We start from the raw sequence: 18120 nt of genomic DNA on the forward strand, positions 1-18120 counted from the left end.
TTGATAAAATGAATAGCTTCAAACTCTTACAGATATATAAAGACAAAGATGAAAGAGAGAGGGGTAATGCAAAGTGCAATGTCATGTACAATCTCGGCAAGTTCATGGCTGTTGAGCATGCTGTTCATGGACACAGAATAATATGTATGAGGGAAATGAACATCATAATTTGACATTACACCTTTTCCTCGTATACATTAATTAAATATAAAATACTTTGCTAGATATGTCTAAACTTCAGAAAGAAACAGAACCAAACATAGATAATAACAACAATTTCATAACCAAGGCAGCATGGTTCATTCAGTTGGTGATAAATGATTAAATCTTTCTATATGGAAGGATTGGTACCATTGACTTTTCCAACCAAAGCATGACACAACATCTTTGTCATGGATCATGGTTTTCAAATTTATGGACCCATTGGAATAGGTCCAGTGCAATGAACCATTTCTATTTGCTTCAACTTGCAGATACTATATACTCATGCAGGAAAACTTCGAAAAATTCGAACAGTTTTTAGGCCACAAATCTGGGAAGAACTCCAAAATCGTGAAGTCAATTCAAGAACTGTAGTTTATGTTCTATTATGCCTTGAAGCTAAAAACTCTTTTTTCTAGGCTAACGCTCGTTTCCCAAGAAGAGCCAAAGCCCGAAGTTCTTTTCTTTTTATCTGATTTTGTCAAACATATTCTCACATTATGACTTGCATAATTGTCTGCACGTTAAAAGCACTGCTAACTGCTAGCAACCCCACTAGCTTGAGTAGTAAGTCACTTGGCCGCGAATGAAGCATTACTTTTAAGGTTTAATCGCGCAAATGATTTCTTGGGGTCACGCCCGCGGGTAAAAGCCCGAACTTTATCCTATTCGTATGGAGGGGGTGCTTTGCACAGTGATCTGGTGATCTAGTCACGGCAAAACTACGGAAACCTCGATTAAAAAAAAAAAAAATGATATCCGTCTATTAGTAATTTGTAAAGCACATTGAAGAGGAAGAGAATTTGTAAAAAATGGTTAGTCAATTGTTAGTACATATAAATGGGGATTTGCTAGATTTGGTTTGGGAAGGTTTTCATGTTCAAAGAGAAAAACGAAGAAGGTGACCTTTGCATTTGCACACAACAAATGAGCGCAACAGGGACTTCCAAATCTGGAAGAGTTGGCCCCACTCGGGAAATAACAGCAAAGCTGTAAGAAGAGTGTGAATAGCGTTGCATTTGGCTAATTGGGTTGCTGTAACTGAGCTCTCAGACAAAGCAGAGAAGGAATAAGACTATTTATTTGCATCTTGTTTATACACAACAAAAACTGTCACCTTTGACCTTGCAAATTTGGTCGTGTTAGGAATTAGATTAATGCTTAATGGAGAATGGCATAGAACATGCCCGGAATAGAGGGTATTTTTTAAATCTTAGATACCAAGAATTCTTCAACCCTAGCATTCATTAAGATCCCCTCCAATTATTCAAAATTGGAGACTATCATGTTACGAAATCGTGGCCCTTCATTTTAAATCTAACGGTCTATAAAAATCATTTAAACCTCGATAAAACAAAAATTAGCTTAAAATCAAAATTTAATGTCTCAGTTATACAAAAACAATTGGCATTTTATAAACCATTAGATTTAAAATAAAGGGCCACAATTTCGTAACATGAGATTCTCCAATTTTAAGTAATTTGAGGGGATCTCAATTCATTACATACTATATATATAGGCCGTTATGGCAACTTGAATGCCACATAAGTACAGTAACCACCTGTCTTGATGAGAGAACTTCTGTATCATTTTGTAGGGAAATTTTGTAAAATTCTCATAATAAAGGCATTTTTCTGCAACAAAATGTCAGTTGGTCCACCTTGGTGGGATTAACATGGCTTACCGGGCTAAGCTGTTTTGGATCCTTCACAAAAACACAAAAAATCCGAAGGAAAATATGCCTTTCCATGAATCAGGTGTGGATGATCATGGTGATAGCTTTAAATGTTACCTTAACAGATAAATAACTACCAAGATTATAAACTTCGCCTTTGGTAACGACTTTCCATATCTGTTGTAATAGCTTCTATTACCGGGCATTTTCGACTTGACAACCAAAAACCCTACCGCCATAACTTGTAGAAGATATACTTACTACTTGTAGCACTAAATTTACTTGTGCTAAGAAAAATACTATAAATTACATTTTCATCTCACAATTATCCAATAATGATGATGTGATAGTCCCAACCAAACCTTTAATTGTTTCAATAACTGATCCAAACGTTAATTGAAACTGACATGTCAGGCATCATGCCAAACGACTTGTAATACAAATATTTACTCACCAAAAACTCTCATCCCCTTCCCTCCATTTTTGCTCCCACCAAACTCAACCTTAGAAACTGTGGGTTTCTTTTAGCCATAAACCAAACTAGATAACAATACTCTCCTAATAATGGTCCAGAGCCCCTCTAGATAACATGTAACGATCTAAATCAAAATGCTAGCAATATCTGCATTATTACTATAAAATGACTAGTCAAATTACAAGTGAAACTTCTTAGAATCACTTATAAAGCTCAATCTCAATATGATACTTAACAAGTACATTTATAATGTACTCACTCAATGTGGACAATCTATCCACTCAATATGGGACCAATTTTCTGGGAATTACAGGTAAATCAACTTAGACACAATAGGGGGAGCGAGAGCTTTCTTGTGTTTAGAAAACTTTGCATGCTAGTTCAAAAAAATAAAAACTACAAATCAATCGAGACTGACTCTCTCACCAAAAAACAAATATCAAAAGAAGATGCATATGATACACAAGCAAACTGTGTACATAAAGTATAACATGATAATAATTTCCTTTTGGGCCGCAGAATAAAGGAAATATAACCACACAAGTGGGATTTCACAAGAAGATAGCGTTAGAATTTCAAAGTAATCAAAGAATCACCTCAAGTTTGCGGAGAGGCATTAATTACCTCTATTAACACATCAAGTATGTACATAGGGTACCTAGATAATTGCCTCTCAAATATTAGAGATGTCTAAAGCACTTATGTAGTACTTCACAAAGGCACGCAGGCAGAGAGCAACTTTTGTAATCCATCTCCGAAGAAAAAGTTTTGACAAGCTGATCAATCAGTAACCCCACCAATAAAGCCCGGTGCCTCATTACAATATTAGTTCCGTTAGTCCCATGAAAAAGTAGGAGATATGGAGAACAAGCATTTTTACTGTAATTTCTCAATTGATACAACCATAGACTCCATTTTTATGGCCTAATCACTTTCATTATCATCTGCCATCATCTCCTGCTTCTCCTGCTCCAAATCATAGATCTTGTCATTCATACCTTCCTCTCTATATGCCTCGACCATAATAGAGTATGTTGTGGAGTTTGGTTGACATTGCTTATCTTTCATCCGCTTAAAAACTCTTTCCATCTCCACCAAATCCTTTGCCTTGGCACACGCTGATATAACTGCATTATAAAAAGATGTATTCTCGGGTATCTCAAACTTCCCAGCTAACTGAACACTGCTAATCACCTTGTGGAAGAGACCTGCATTGGCATATCCGTTAATAAGACAGCAGAATGTCTTGGTGTCTGCTCTCATTTCCTCAGCGCGCATCTGATTAAACGTGTACTCCATGTTCTTTGCATCCCCCACTTCTGCAAAAGCTTCAATCACATTGTTGTAAGTTGAGGTCGTCCACGGAAATTGAAGCTTCCTCATGTACTCCATCACAGATGACATCTTATCGTACATCCGTTTTTTCCCATAAGCACCAATCAAGATATTAAAAGTGCGCGTTTCAGGATCAATCCCAAAATTGCGAAATTTCTCATACCATCTCTCCATCATATCAATCTGACCCTTGTTACCAAACACACTAAGTATAGTGTTCATGGTCCAGACATCCGGTTTGCAAGTTCTGCTCTCCAGCATCCCTGATAGCACTTTTTCCATCTGATCAAATTTCCCTGCTTTACCATACCCGTTTAACACGATGTTTTGGGTGACCGTGTTTGGGGTTATTAATCTTTCAGCCATTTCTTCATACAAGGACTCAACCAATTCAAATCGAGAAGCATCAACGCAAGCTTTTATCAAGGTACTGTAAGTAAAAACATCAGGCTGGCAACAGGGGAGGGATTTCATTTGGTTAAGAGTTGAGAATGCCTCGTCAATTTGATTGCTCCGACAATAAGCTCCAAGTAAAGCTGTGTAAAGTTCAGAAGTAGGTTCACACCCTTCTTCAACCATTCTGTCAAAAATTTGACGAGCACGATGGGGTTGGCCAGATTTTCCCAGCAAAACGAGGAGTTTCATGTAAGTCCCTTCTTTTGGTTGATAAAAGGGTTGTTCTCTGAGCATGTCAAATGCCTGAACAATCAAAGTAGCAACTGTTACAGACAAAAACTACAACATCCAGACATTGAATTTGTATTAGTTATGTGAGTTAGTTATAAGATGGTCAACTTGAGGTCAAATATAATAATTGCCTCTTCACGAACAAGAGGTGAAAGAACTGAAGTCCACGTTTTGCTCTGGAACTTTAAGAAAATTCACAGTCCAGTTGAACTGTTATGGTAAGTACATAAACTAACACTCATTTATCTGTCTTTAATCTACAAGTTTAAGCAAACCCAAGAGAGAGCATAAAAGCATTTGCCTTGACCATCTGATATGAAGTTGAAGGAACAGATTTCAAAGGTTGAAACTTGAACAAGAGCTACTTAAGCACAGGCAGCACCGACCCTTACAAACCCGCTAGTTACTTAGATTGGATTAATGTTGTTCAATTGGTATTTCAAATACCCAGAAACCAAATACGTAAAATACGCTAATCTAACACTGCTGCTTCTTAGAGTAAAGGCCCTACCTCAAGGGCTTGGACCCACTGCTTCTTTGAACCCGCTAGTTACTTAGATTGGATTAATGTTGTTCAATTGGTATTTCAAATACCCAGAAACCAAATACGTAAAATACGCTAATCTAACACTGCTGCTTCTTAGAGTAAAGGCCCTACCTCAAGGGCTTGGACCCACTGCTTCTTTTGGATAAGCTCGGACAAGGCTTCGGTGATAGTGCTGGCCCAGGCCTTGGCGTTGTTCTTGCGGTCCACCTTCTTCTTCAGATTCTTGATGGGTGTCTTCTTCGAAGTACCCGGAATGAATGTCTGTGAAATCCCAGGGAATTCCCCTTCCTTCCAATGCCTCTTCTTAGCCACCGAAGGTGAAGAAGAAGTGGGTTTGGCCCTTTTCGCTGGTGCTGCGAACGCGCAACTTACCAACCTAGATTTTGGGTTTTGGGTTCTGGGATTGGTGCTGAAAGTAGTCTTCTTGCTGAGGGGGTCGTGAAGGTGTAGTGAAGATGAGAATGAGAGAGATACCGAGGCCATGACTGAACAATCGATGGCACAGAAGCTCAAGAGTCTGGGTTTTAGAAGCAGGAGGCACTGAAATGACTTTTTCACCCTTATCCTCCATCATGGTCTTGTAGATTTTTTTAGTATGAATTTTCCGGTAGGGTTCATCCATTTTTAATTTTTAATTTTTTTTAAAGAAAATGTTAAAATTTACATATTTTAAAATTATTTCATTGATATGACAGTTTCAATCTATTTTTATTAAAAAAATTTAAAAATTAGTAAAAACCACAACATTAACATTGTGAGAAGTTGTAAAATAAAAATGTAATTTATAATATTATTTTTTTCTCAACAAGGGCTGATGGGCATGGAGTTTAGTATTTGGCACTAATTTTCATTGTCTTTTGATGATCTTTAATTTTATTGTAAAATTATCTAAAAAATTCTTTAATTTTACCCATAGAGAGATATCATATTTGTTTGTATTTTTGTTTTCTGTCCTCAAACCAATACATTAAGAAACAATTCAAACAAAACACAAAAAGAGTTTATGTTGATGTAACAATGAAAAACTCTTTCAAACCAATACAAAAAACACCTTTAAAACACATTACCAATCATACCTTAAATATTCCTAAATTGTCTCAACTCTCAATGGCATGGGCCTGTTTTTTTCTTATCTATTCCTAGTATTTGTTTATATACAGCTTGCTGCCTGGGAAGACACTAGCAGGGCTGGGAAAAACTAGTTGAAGTCTTGAAGTTTATTATTATTTTTTTGTTCCTGCTGCATATTAACACAAGTCATGGCAAGTTCAACCCACTGCAAACTTGAAGACTGGGGAGAAACGCCCATCTTCATTACTCCACAATGGCTTTCACTTCCTTGGATATCAAGCTGCCTTGGAATTACTGCACAAAAAGAGGAATTTTTCCAGATTGCCAATGCTCTATAAGAACTCTAAGATACAAGTGGTCATTAAACTATTAAATTGCCAGCATTCATCTCTGTATAATACATTAACAGTAATTGAAATTTTTCCCTATGTAAATTTAAAATTGCTATCATTAATACATGTACTATACTTTCCGGTGATATCTAAGTCCACAGAATACCAGGACTGTTACATTTATCTTTTGCAATTAGGATGGGAATGAGAGGAAAAGAAAAAACAAAAATAAAATCCAGCCTACTGTCTCGAAAAGCCACACATAACGACCTTAGCTTGCCCCGTACTTCAACCGTTCCCACGTGAACGGCTGGAACACGTAAAGAACTTCAGGTGAGCTTTTGAAGAGCAAAGCCACACATACACAAACAGCAGCAATGGCCACCATTGAAAGCATTGCCGGCTGGTATGCCAGTGATCTTCTTCTTACGTTGCCATAGGCCAGCTTCTGTTGGCATACATTGCAATGTCGATAGGTTGCTCCCATTTCGATCTTCTCGGTTTGCAAGCTGGCAACTTTCGATGACTTATACCCATCTGATTGCTTCCATTTATTGTTGCAGTCCAAGACAGCACCATGGATATCAAGCACCACATGCCTGCTTTCTGATTTCTTGCTAAGTTTCTTTCGGACAAGTTGGATGTAGGAGTACCGGCCTCGTAGGCATGCATAGTCATTGGGTGTCAAACCTGTACTATCACGAGCGCTTTTCCATGCTTCAATTCCAACCTGAAGAAGGCAAACCCATATCAGCAACATGAAAAGGATCTTATCAGTGTCATAATAACAGAAGTAATAATGCAAAATGAGATGTCTGGCCAAACAATGTAAGGTTTGAAGTGAATACACTGCCACCAATAGCATCAAAAAAGGAAAGGTTCTCACTCAACAATAGTCCTAAACCCGCTCCAAATAACACAGAAGCTCAAATTTCAGAAACTCATTTTTAATCATAAGATCATCAGTATGTAGGATTTTTTTTTTTTTGCTTTGATTAAGATATACTAGAAATTGTCACATGATCCTCTAAATCCTCCTGTAACACACCCGCACAGAAGACAGTATGCATCAAATAGAGAGAGATTCTGTTAGAAATGGTGGCTCATATTCAGGATAGTAACACTAGTCTCTACTTTATAAGCCTCATGGACAGAGCGAATAGAGCAGAGCAGAGCCAATGAAGTCTATTGCTACTTAATTTAAGTTTGTTGTGCTAGGTCGAATAATAGGTTGGGTCCACCCCTGCAGTATTGTAAGGGTATATTGGGGATTTCAATGTACTGGGCTAGGGTTTACTGTCATATTTTAGCTCTAGGACCCATCCACAAATTATGGATGTTCAAGAATGCACAGAAGCAGCTTGACTGCCTGAGTGGTAGGTCAAATGTGAGTTACAGATGGATTTATGAACCAATTTAGTGTGTTCTCCCTGTGTAGAGTTGGATCTAAAAAACTGATGTCCAGTAAGAGAGAAGGTATTACCAATCCAGGATCATCAGTTAAAGCATCCAGTACATTCTCACAGCCATCCCTACTGGCTGCGATATGAAGAGGAGTAAGCCCCGCAGGCCCTGCCATATCAGGTTTAAATAAGAAGCCACTGTAGCCCCCGTCAACTTGTTGCTTCTCCTGAGTGCCTCTTTTATCCAAAACTCTATCTGGGACAAATCTTAACAGGAGTTCAACCATAGGCCTGCAGTTTCTCCCGACAGCTTTGTGGAGGAGACTCAAATCCAACAATGCAAGCTCAACCGAAGGATGGTCTCCTGCATCAACTACACGCTCAAACAGAATGTCCAAGAGTTTCTTCACTACGGCGCACCAATCATGGTCCATGGAGAATTCCATGAGCCACTTGAACCGTTTGAAGGAGAAGAGATCCTGGTTTGGATCCAGGTGACCCAGTCTAAATTTCACATGACTTCTATGAAGCAACCAACCCATCTCATGTACAAAGTCCAGGGCTTGAGCCTTAGCTTCTAGCACTTCAGGTACTCTATGGATGTCATCAGCAGTTTCAGCCACCTCAATTGCACCCTCCAGCATACAGATCTCAGAACACACTTCTTGCTCTGCAACTATAAATGGAAAGAAGCTGCTGCTGAGACAATGATCTTCAACCTGACAAGATCAAATATTTATGTTCTCAATTAGAAATAGAAAGTCTTATGCATGCTCTAAAGGTAGAAACAAAAAGTTTTTGCAGAGTATTCTCCTCCTATAAATGTAACAGGGCCATCATTTGCTTCTCCTTATGGGCCTTTTATAACTTTTCTCTTCTAGCCCCCTTTGACTATGCTTTTAAAAGTTAGCTTCAGTCACCATCCCTCTGCTTTCAAGTGAACTAACAGTTCAATATGCTCTTATAATGAAAAATTGTAGTGTTTACAATTTAATGTGATTAACAAGGCATCTGTATTTCCATCCTATTCATGAAAAATGCTAGCTCATAATGCGTGAAGTTTCAATAAAAAAGCCAATATTTTGACATATTGCAAGAAAGGGAAGGGAGGGGTGTGTCTGGATTCTGGGCTTATCTGAAGTAAATTTCCTTGGTCAACAATTCAAGTAAAACAGGATAGTCTAGAGAAAACCAAGCTCTGATCTCCCTGGACTATGAGTAACTTTAACAGATGGAGACTGCTTATTAAGTTCCTTCTGAAAAATACTCAAACCATATGTTGTGAGATATTTTAAGAAAATGAACTTCAAGAAAGGCTGAAGATCACCAGAAGTAGTCTAAGACTTTGGAAGTGATTCAATGCATCCTAGGACTAACAATATCAAATCACAGGGGTCAGGGAGATTTTTTATAATGGACATCTCATGGGTAGGATCCAATCTTTTCCTGAACTTAGCCAGCTCCATGCATTTTCAAATAATTAACCATATGTAAACCAAAGTTTACAGCAAATACACCCATTGTTGCTAACTGGGTAGAACAAAATATATTAAAAAAATCATAGCGATCACCGCACCTCAATGAATCCTCTCCCAGTCACATTTGGTATAGAGCATGGGAAGCTGAGGCATTGGAGTTCACCATGCTCAGAGGTCATATCAGCACCGTCCATCAAGTCGTAACAAGTTTCCTGGACAAGATACTTCCCTTCGTGTGCGCAGTGTAGCCTGAAACCAAAAGGCAGGACTTAATATCTATGCAGTAATCTGATGGTCTGATCAAATCTGAAACAAAATCTAACATCCTAGACACCATTTCTTCTCCGGACAGAGTTTTCCTCCTAACTAGGTTGGAGAAAGTTCATTCAGCTCAATCTATAAAAATGACATGTGTCCCTTTGTATATGCTTCTCACATGCCTTTTTAATAAAATTTCTTCCAAAATTGTCTTTGCAATTAAAAAAACACATGCGTTTCTCACATGCAAATGGGCATATATCATTTTTATAGACAGACTTCCTCCAACCCAATTTGGAGGAAATCTTTGTCCTCTCTCCCCAACCTGCAAAATCAGAGAGATGCAAACAAACTATTAAGGCATGGATAGACAAGCAAAAGAATACCTAGCACTGGACCGAGAAAGATTAAAGACTTTTATGACAAACTGAACTCTCTCAGATATGGAAACAGCAATTGGTTTGATGCTTGAAATCCTGCAACTTTTATTGCTTTTAAGAGGTAATGGTGTGTCTAAGACAACTTGACCTGCAGGACAGATAAAGCAAATAATAAATAAAGCATGACCAGAATCAGTCTGAAAAACATAATGACAGAAAAATACAAAAAAAAAGAAAGAAAAAAAAGAAGGAAAGCAAATTGAATGTACTTAATTTATACATACATACATGTATAAGAGTGTGTGTGTGTGTGTGTAATTTATACATACATTGTGTATATATGCGTGCACACAGTCACAAACAGAGAGAGAGAGAGAGAGAGCAAACCATTGTACATAAATGCCACACAATGCCGCACCCTTGTATATACCCATCCTGTTCTCCAGAAAGGGTCAATGGATTCATCAAGTAGCCTTCTCATATAGGATCCCAGGTCACAACAGAGCTGTATGTATCAATTGTAATAAAGAAGATTAGGAATTGATGTACATGATACTGACTAAGTAATCTTGCATCAGAACAGAAACATACCTCCTCCCACATGGATTTTTCTAGACGGAGGTATATTGTTAATATGATACAGCCTGGCCTTATATAGCTCTCTATGTCTGTAGGACTGTGGGATAACCAGTCGAGGATCTGGAGTTATAAAACATATAACAAAAGGTTAAACTACCAGTGGAATTAAACACCCAAGAAAGGTTGCACAGAAGCAATTTCATGACTTAGAATATACCTGTGTTCGGAGAACAAGAGGAAAATCGTTGGGATCTTTTCCAAAGAGTTTGAAAACTATTCGATCTGTGCGACTCTGAAGATTGATAGGAAAAGAGTGGTTCAGAGAAATAGTTGTTTAAGGCCCGCACAAAAAAAAAAAAAAAATTGTATTTTGACTTATAAAATGCATGCACCATTCTCCAACAGCTATAATCGTGTACAGCACTTTACTAGAGTTCTATTCTTAGTATCAAAAAATCAACTAGATGTTAAATCACTAACTGTTTCAAAAACTAAAGTTGATAGGAAATGAAATCTGCTGACAACCGAAAAGGAGAATCAGATAAGTAACACCCCAAACCTTTTTTTTTTTTCCTGAGCAATACAAGGAGTAACACCCCAAACTTCAAAAGTGTTCATTTCATTATCGATGCTTAATTGGAAATAAAGTTCGGAACAAAAAAAGACTAGTTTAAGAAAGTTTATAAATTAGGAAGTGACCAAAATTAGAAAGTATTAGACAAAACATGCTTAGAAAGATATAGATTTTAAGGAAGGAATAGACAAAGTATGTCTTAAAAAGACAAGATCTCTAGAGGGAAATTAGATAAGATGTTGTTTTAAAAAGACAAGATTTCTAGAAACCCTGTCCCTCCACTTGTCTTTTAAGAAGGAAAACCTTTGAATTTTGAAAATTAAGAAGGAAGATGTTCTTTGAAAATTTGAAAGAAGGATTTTTTAAATTGAAATTTGAAGGAGGATAAATCTTTGATTTAAAATTTTGAAGAATGATGTTGAATGTCGAAATTGAAAGAAAAGAAAAGAGGGATTCTTTTAATTTTTGAAGATTTGAAAGAAGGATGAAATATGGAAAATTTTTTGGTCTTTCAAAAGGGGATGGAAGTTGAGGTAAAAGAGGAGTCATAGGTGTCTTTGAAAGACCCCTCGGACCAGCCAAATGGGAGAGAAAAAGAAGGCGTACCTCATATAAATACATATTTTTCTTCAGAAAAATCAGAACGTACGTTAGTATTTCTCCTCACTAGGGCTGGCTACGAAAGAGTAAGAAAATAGAGGAAATAGAAGATTTTATTGAAGAGAGAAAGAGCCTAGTGACGCCCACCCTTTTTTCAAGAAAACAGAATTTTCTTTTCACCTTTTCACAACACACTCTATAGAAAGATTCCTCATCAGCCCAGCAGTAAATCTGTATAGTTTTTTTCTTCAAATCAGTGAAGAGAAATTAAAAGAAAATGTCTATGAATTGATCGAGTGTGAAAGAGAGTAGAAAAGATGTTTTGGTAAGAGATTCAAAATTACAGTCACTAGATTTCATCAAAGTGAAAATGAAGGAAGATGATCTATATGAAGGAAGATGAAGAGTTCTTAATGTTTTATGTTACTAAAATTTTAGGAATTGTTTGAAGAACGAAAATTGAATCTTGGTTAGTTTTCACATTCAATCTAAGGGAAAAAGATAAGATCTGAAACCAGATCAATTTTTATGAAATTTTCTTATGAAAACTCATATAATTTAAGAGTTAGACATTGGATCTATAAGAGAAAAATTTTGGAAAATAAAAAAGAGTTAAAAAAAGTGTGATGATTGGAACCAACACTTAAAAGGGAAACAATACTGGAATCTGTGGAAAATTCCAGACTGTGTAACGGGGAAAGATTGATTTTTCTAGAATAATCCAAGAATCCAAATTCAATTAAATTTGGAGGGTTGGTTAGTGGCATACAGAAGAGGTCAGGTTAAAACTTTTGTAATTTCTGGAGATCTTTAGAAAGGGTTTTGAGATCTTTAAAAAATGTGATAGAATTCTGTTCTGGAAGATTAGAAACCTTAGGAAGTAGCACTCGGTTTCTATTTATTTAAAAATGATAGACTTAGAGTTAGGTCATGAAAGTTTTATGAGATATTGCAGACAGAAAGATAGCGTCATATAAAATATTTTGTGACCATTGGACATGTTTTAGGTAGGCTACTAGAGCCCCAAAATCAGACCCGAAATCTTGAACAAGTGGTTCCAGAAAAACCAATCATGGTATTTCAATCAGAATTCCTTGTATTTTATGAATGGGAGCAAAATGAATCTTACTATAAATGTAGCTCTTCAAAAGAGGAATGATTCTGGACAAGTTTCACTTAAAACGGAGTTACGGTTAGAAAGTTAGATATTTACAGCGACGATATGTCAAATTGTCTAGGTTTCTGGACAGCAGCTTAGGACCCAAAAATTATTAGGACTTAAGGATAGAAGTTATAATTAAATTTTATACGATTCAAGAGGGATATTTAAGGCCTCTAAGAGACTGAAATTTATGTTCTGAAACATAGAAGAAGAATGAGATATTAAGGCTTAGAAACAAAAAGAGAAAAACAAGGAATAACCATGGGAATTTAAAACTTTATGCTTAACATTAGGATATGATTATTACTGATTCTTCTTTAAAATGTTTTAGGCACTTGATTATTCAAGTTTGGACATTCAAAGGGTGACCTAAGTCAGTATGAAGTTGGGGTAAGTGGGTTTGATTAAACTATTAATTTTTAATTAAAATCAGCCAATGCATATTATTGAATCTATGTCTTAAAATAGTTTACATTGGGTGCTATTTTATGCATTACATATTGTTCAAAAAAGTTTATATTTTATGCATGACTTTGTGTATATCAAACCTATGTTATGATGTTCTAAAAGTTAAAAAAAAAAAAAAAAAAATGATCCTAAGTTGAGCTAATCCGAGTCAAGCCCAAGCCTATCCACGAGCCGCTCTGTTCATTTGCATCCCTAAGTCTAGAATAAGTGCTTGTATGCAAAATGAAAAAGATTTTTAGTTGATTTCAAGTACACTGTTATTTACTAGTTATTTATGGTTGGTATAGTGTAAATATTGGTTAATGTTTTGAGGTTTTAAATTTGAGATATTAAATTTGCAAATGCTTTGGTTATTATGAATGAAATCTTAGCTTCCTTTGTGATCTATGTTTACATGATCACTATTCACCACCTCATCTCTTATGGGATTGGTTTGTGACAAGATGAATTTGAGCAGTAAACTCAACCAGTTATAATGGTTCCACCATAATAAACAAATTCATAAATGCTTTCAATCGAGCAGTTATAAAGGGAACGAGATGTAATTGCAAGAAGAATGTACCTGAGCCTCCCCACTAGAAGTAGATGGTGACTGTGAAGAAGTTGAATCTGAGTTGCCACTTGTCTGAGGTGGGCTAGACTTGTGAGGGTCTTGCTGTGCCCATAACGGATTGCCAAGAAACCCAGTCCCAGAATTTACAAGGGCATGGGACCTTCCCAAATTCTCTACATTGTCCTCTGAATCATCATATACATTATTCAAATCAATATTATTTAATTTGATTGATGTAATTGATTTGGATGGAAGGTCGTCCTTTGATGGAGGTAGATTAGTGTACTGTACACCTGATAGAGCTTTTAGACGTCCACCCTCAGCATCATCTGAAGATATTCTTTTCTGTGTCATATCAGATGCAGATGCTGCCATGCATTGTCCCATAGGCCTAGGCTGTTCATGAAGGTTGGCTGAACTAGAAGGCATAGAGGGCTCAGAACCATTTGGAGTAACATCTGGCACCTTTTGTGAATCCCCATTAGATGTCCCAGCATTAAGCAAACCTTGAGATCCCTCCAGTAATGCAGATATGTTCCTTCCATCTACTGTACCAGCAAGACTGGCCAGGTTCCTCAACAGATGAGATAACAGATCCTGGTCCTTTGTTTGATCCGAGCTATTTGCTGCAATTTATAGAAGGCATAAGCTGTGGAGTCAAATAAGTATGTCAATCATGACACCCAAGAAAAGGAGACGAAACAGACACAAAAATAAACAAATGTCAATTGTCATAGTAAAACCAGTGAATTTCTTCAACAAAAGCATTCTCTAGGACAGGTTGCCCTCTCCAGGATTTTAGAAAAGCTAATATGGATAGGCCCAAAAAGTTGAAGCAAGAAAGTGCAACGAAAACAATAGCATCAACAGAGAGTGAGAGAGAGGGGTGTAATCAGTGATGGTCATGACAAATTGACCAAATAGTTCAGGCAATAACAGAAAACTGGCAAGCAAAAGTGCTAGCTTTTATACTGCATTGATATACCCAAATGTTGAAGTTTAAACAATCTCAGCAACACAGGACAGTCATCAACATGGTCTTATCAAATCACCATGGAACCCAAAAATAATTTTTACATTAAAACGCCAAGGCCACACAAGAATTGTCTTATAAGCGACCAGCTGATGCGAGAACGCTGTAGTGAGAACTAAAGAAAATTGACATCTAACCAAGACTCCTATATTCCAAATATCACATTATGCCTCTGAGCATTGACATTTAGCTCACCCAGCTTTAAGATTTCACTGTCACAATCAAAAATTATTAACACAAAATAGTAGGCAAGTATTTTGAATTCAGCCCAATATCACAAATGCAACCAACTGCTTTCATTGTGGTGCCTACATAAAGCAGCCAGCAAAGTGAATATATTTGCAGTAATAAAAAGACTTACTGTGCATATTGGAGAGAATCCTCAGCAGACTTATTAATAGATAACTGCTACCCCTTTCAGCATTTAGAGAGCCTCCATTAACTACAGTGTCAGGATGTGTCTTTCTCCTCCTCCTATTATGGCCAGCCAACCTTCTACGACAACTTCTCTTTCCCTCATCAAACTCTTGAAGAGCATGAAACCTGCCAAAAAGTATAACCAAGTTGCTTCTAATTGGAAAAACAAATTGTACTGCAAAATGACCTATACTTAACATAAGTTTGACAACCTTAGACTCATTGAAAGATATATAAAACCAATAATAAGAGCTTAACTCAACCAATGCATATAAGAAATCAACAATTGGATTGAAAATAGCTCTAAAATGTTTCCCCGGAATAAGAATGATTATAGAATCCAACAGACCTGCTACACTGCTGACAGAACCGCTGCAGAACGTTTCCCACCAATGCTTTGCTGGCCTTGGAATGAACGTCACAAACCTTATGTCGTCGGTGGTAATCCTTGGCATTACTGAGATCAGCCTTACAATCCTCCACCTGACAAACAGCACGATTTGAAGTCATCCCAACTATCTTTGTCTTCTTCCCACTCTTTAAGTCCCCTTCCATAATAGGGAAAACTTGCCCGCCAAGCTTCAAATTAAGGGGCGCGCCTTCCTCATTTAACTCTTCACCTTCGGCAGCCACAACCCTCCTCCTCTTCTCCAATTCCCTCTTGCCCCCATCATTCACCAGATTAATATCATCTGAGCCAGAAGATGAACTATTCGACAAACCAACATTTTCTGGAATCTCTGGCCCAACTGGAAATAACTGCCTGCTCCTACAATCTGATGGTATAGAATTCAGTGGGCTAGCTCTGAAAAGATCTCCATCCCATTTCCAGTCATTCAAATCCCACTCCAAACTCTTTTTCCCAACTGCGTTCAAATCAGACACCACCGGACCATATAATTGACGAGCCTTGCCTCTAAATTTAGCCTCCATTTATCAAAATCCCAAGAACCCAGAAAAAAGTCAAAACATCCAGATTCCAGTTCTACCAAACTCAGCTCTACCCAATTGAGCAAGAACCCAATAAACACAGAGATCAAAGTTCAAATCCGGCTAGAAATTTAGTGACTTTACTATCCACACAAATTAAATCCAACAAAAAAAGTAAACCAACAACTCCAAGAGAGTACACCAAAACATTCATGGATCAAAACAAGAGCTGCCCACATGCCAAAAACCCCACGATTACCTGCCTAATCCCTCAAAATCATCAACAACGCCACCACAATCACAAACCAACAATCCCATAAACAATATTGCTCTCAAATGTTATCCATCCAAACAGAATTTCTCAAGTTTCACATCATAAGCAAAACTCAAACATAACAACTATAACTCAACAACTTTAACCGTACAAACTCACGAATAAAAAAAGAGAGAAAGCAAGCTGGTCAGGTTGCAGGCTTGGAGCTTCCAGAACTGGTATAACTGTTGAGATCACAGGAGAGAGAGAGAGAGAGAGAGAGAGAGAGAGACTATAGCGAGAAGAAAATTAGGAAAAGGTTAGGAGAGAGAGAGTTCACTGTATATTAAATCTGGGCCCACACCGTGTCTCTCTCTCTCTAGTCTCTACAATACAAAGAAAAAAAAAAGTAAAAAAGAAAGAAGTTTTAGATTGGTATTATTGTATAAATGTGTTCATACGCCAATCAATCCGACAGGGTCGAGCTCATGAAAAGGGTATGACGTGTCCTGCGTTTATTGGCTAACATTGTTAATCCTCGTTTCCTTTGACCTGCAAATCCGCAATGGTATCTGACATGACACTCGTGTCGGCATACGTTAGAGGTTCATGCTAGTGCTCGTCAGGAACGAATCTCCGTTGCCATTTCCCCATCATTTCTCTTTTGCTGTGGAGCAAAAATTATTTTATACTGTTGCTGTAATTTATGCCTTTTTCTTCTTTTATTTATTTGCCTGCGTGCATGCACAGCCCATTCAAAGGCGATGGCTCTGTTTTTTTTTATTTTAATGGTTGGATTTTGATGCTTCAACAATGAAACAAAGAAAAGTAGTCTTATTCTTCACGTCTATTTATTATTATAATATTGATTTATTATGTTGTGTGTTATAAATGGTGTATCTTTTAATGTCAAAATTTAAAAAAATAGAAACGTCACTTAAAACCTTTTAAGTCAAAGTATAAAATAAATATAATAAATTAATGTGAAGAATAGTATTATTCGATTAAAAAATTTTGAAAATATTTCATGATAACCAAATATCTACCCGACTAGCCTAAGTCGAGAATCCAAACCCGTAAGCCCAAAGTTTGGATCGAGTTGATCAAGCTCAAATCATAATGGAGCGATAAAAGCTAGCGTACCCGTAAAGAACATAATAATTACCCGAGTCTTGTCCTAACTAATCAAGGGTCATGAAAATGTGCCAACTAGGCAGCCACCACATAGCTACATGTTCAATAAATAACTACTCCATAGCATTTGGAGTAGTTATTTATTTGGTATAGTTTGCATCTGGAGTAGTTATTTATATGGCATAGTGTGCACTTAACCTAGTTTGACATTGGAAGCCCTACGGTTTGAATTTTTTTTTTTTTTTTTTCTTGAGGCTTAGTCCATTTTGGTGTTTTGACTCAGTTAATGTTCATATTTATAGTCGCTTCTAACTAAGGTTTCGTATAATATATTATTAATGTCTCTTGTATTGTCTCTTTTGAAAATAGTGAAATGTTGTTACAACGCTATAGACGTAATCCTTAGTGGTGAATCATGTGAATCTCAATGTTTAGTGATTGTCTATTTTTTGTGTTCTTCTTAATTTTTGCGTCTTACTGGTTCGGAAGCTCTCCTGTTAGCTCACGTCAGCGCCATTCTAATAGCCTTTTTCCTTGTTTCCCTCGGTCCGACCATGTAAAAATTTGCATCAACA

General features: G+C 37.0%; 2 protein-coding genes across 3 annotated transcripts; both read right to left on the reverse strand.

Annotated features, from left to right (window-relative positions):
• Positions 1 to 2871: 2871 nt before the first annotated feature.
• Positions 2872 to 5498, reverse strand: PPR2 (Tetratricopeptide repeat (TPR)-like superfamily protein). Its single transcript, XM_059597010.2, has 2 exons — positions 5032 to 5498; positions 2872 to 4385 (listed from the first exon to the last, which is right to left on the reverse strand). The coding sequence occupies exons 1-2, from the start codon at positions 5401 to 5403 to the stop codon at positions 3276 to 3278; spliced, it is 1482 nt and encodes a 493-aa protein (XP_059452993.2). The 5' UTR covers positions 5404 to 5498; the 3' UTR covers positions 2872 to 3275.
• Positions 5499 to 5872: 374 nt separating this feature from the next.
• Positions 5873 to 16697, reverse strand: LOC132177581 (squamosa promoter-binding-like protein 1). Of its 2 annotated transcripts, XM_059589967.2 has the most exons (11): positions 15578 to 16697; positions 15173 to 15354; positions 13788 to 14404; positions 10639 to 10713; positions 10434 to 10541; positions 10230 to 10347; positions 9849 to 9990; positions 9303 to 9453; positions 7807 to 8445; positions 6568 to 7053; positions 5873 to 6285 (listed from the first exon to the last, which is right to left on the reverse strand). In XM_059589967.2, the coding sequence occupies exons 1-10, from the start codon at positions 16159 to 16161 to the stop codon at positions 6595 to 6597; spliced, it is 3075 nt and encodes a 1024-aa protein (XP_059445950.2). In that variant the 5' UTR covers positions 16162 to 16697; the 3' UTR covers positions 5873 to 6285; positions 6568 to 6594. The 2 variants fall into 2 exon arrangements, with proteins under 2 accessions (XP_059445950.2, XP_059445942.2); XM_059589959.2 differs by lacking the exon at positions 5873 to 6285 and having other exon boundaries at positions 6325 to 7053.
• Between the last annotated feature and the right edge of the window lie 1423 nt (positions 16698 to 18120).

This window comes from Corylus avellana, chromosome 2 (assembly GCF_965113065.1).
Source record: "Corylus avellana chromosome 2, dhCorAvel1.hap1.2, whole genome shotgun sequence".
NCBI lineage: Eukaryota > Viridiplantae > Streptophyta > Magnoliopsida > Fagales > Betulaceae > Corylus > Corylus avellana.

Coding starts and splice junctions, on each gene's coding strand:
- PPR2 (XM_059597010.2), bottom strand. CDS start 5,403: ATGGCCTCGGTATCTCTCTCATTCTCATCTTCACTACACCTTCACGAC. Junction 4,386..5,031: donor AGTGGGTCCAAGCCCTTGAG/GTAGGGCCTTTA, acceptor TTGATTGTTCAG/GCATTTGACATGCTCAGAGA.
- LOC132177581 (XM_059589967.2), bottom strand. CDS start 16,161: ATGGAGGCTAAATTTAGAGGCAAGGCTCGTCAATTATATGGTCCGGTG. Junction 14,405..15,172: donor GATTCTCTCCAATATGCACA/GTAAGTCTTTTT, acceptor TATAAATTGCAG/CAAATAGCTCGGATCAAACA. Junction 9,991..10,229: donor TGTGGCATTTATGTACAATG/GTTTGCTCTCTC, acceptor TCTGTCCTGCAG/GTCAAGTTGTCTTAGACACA.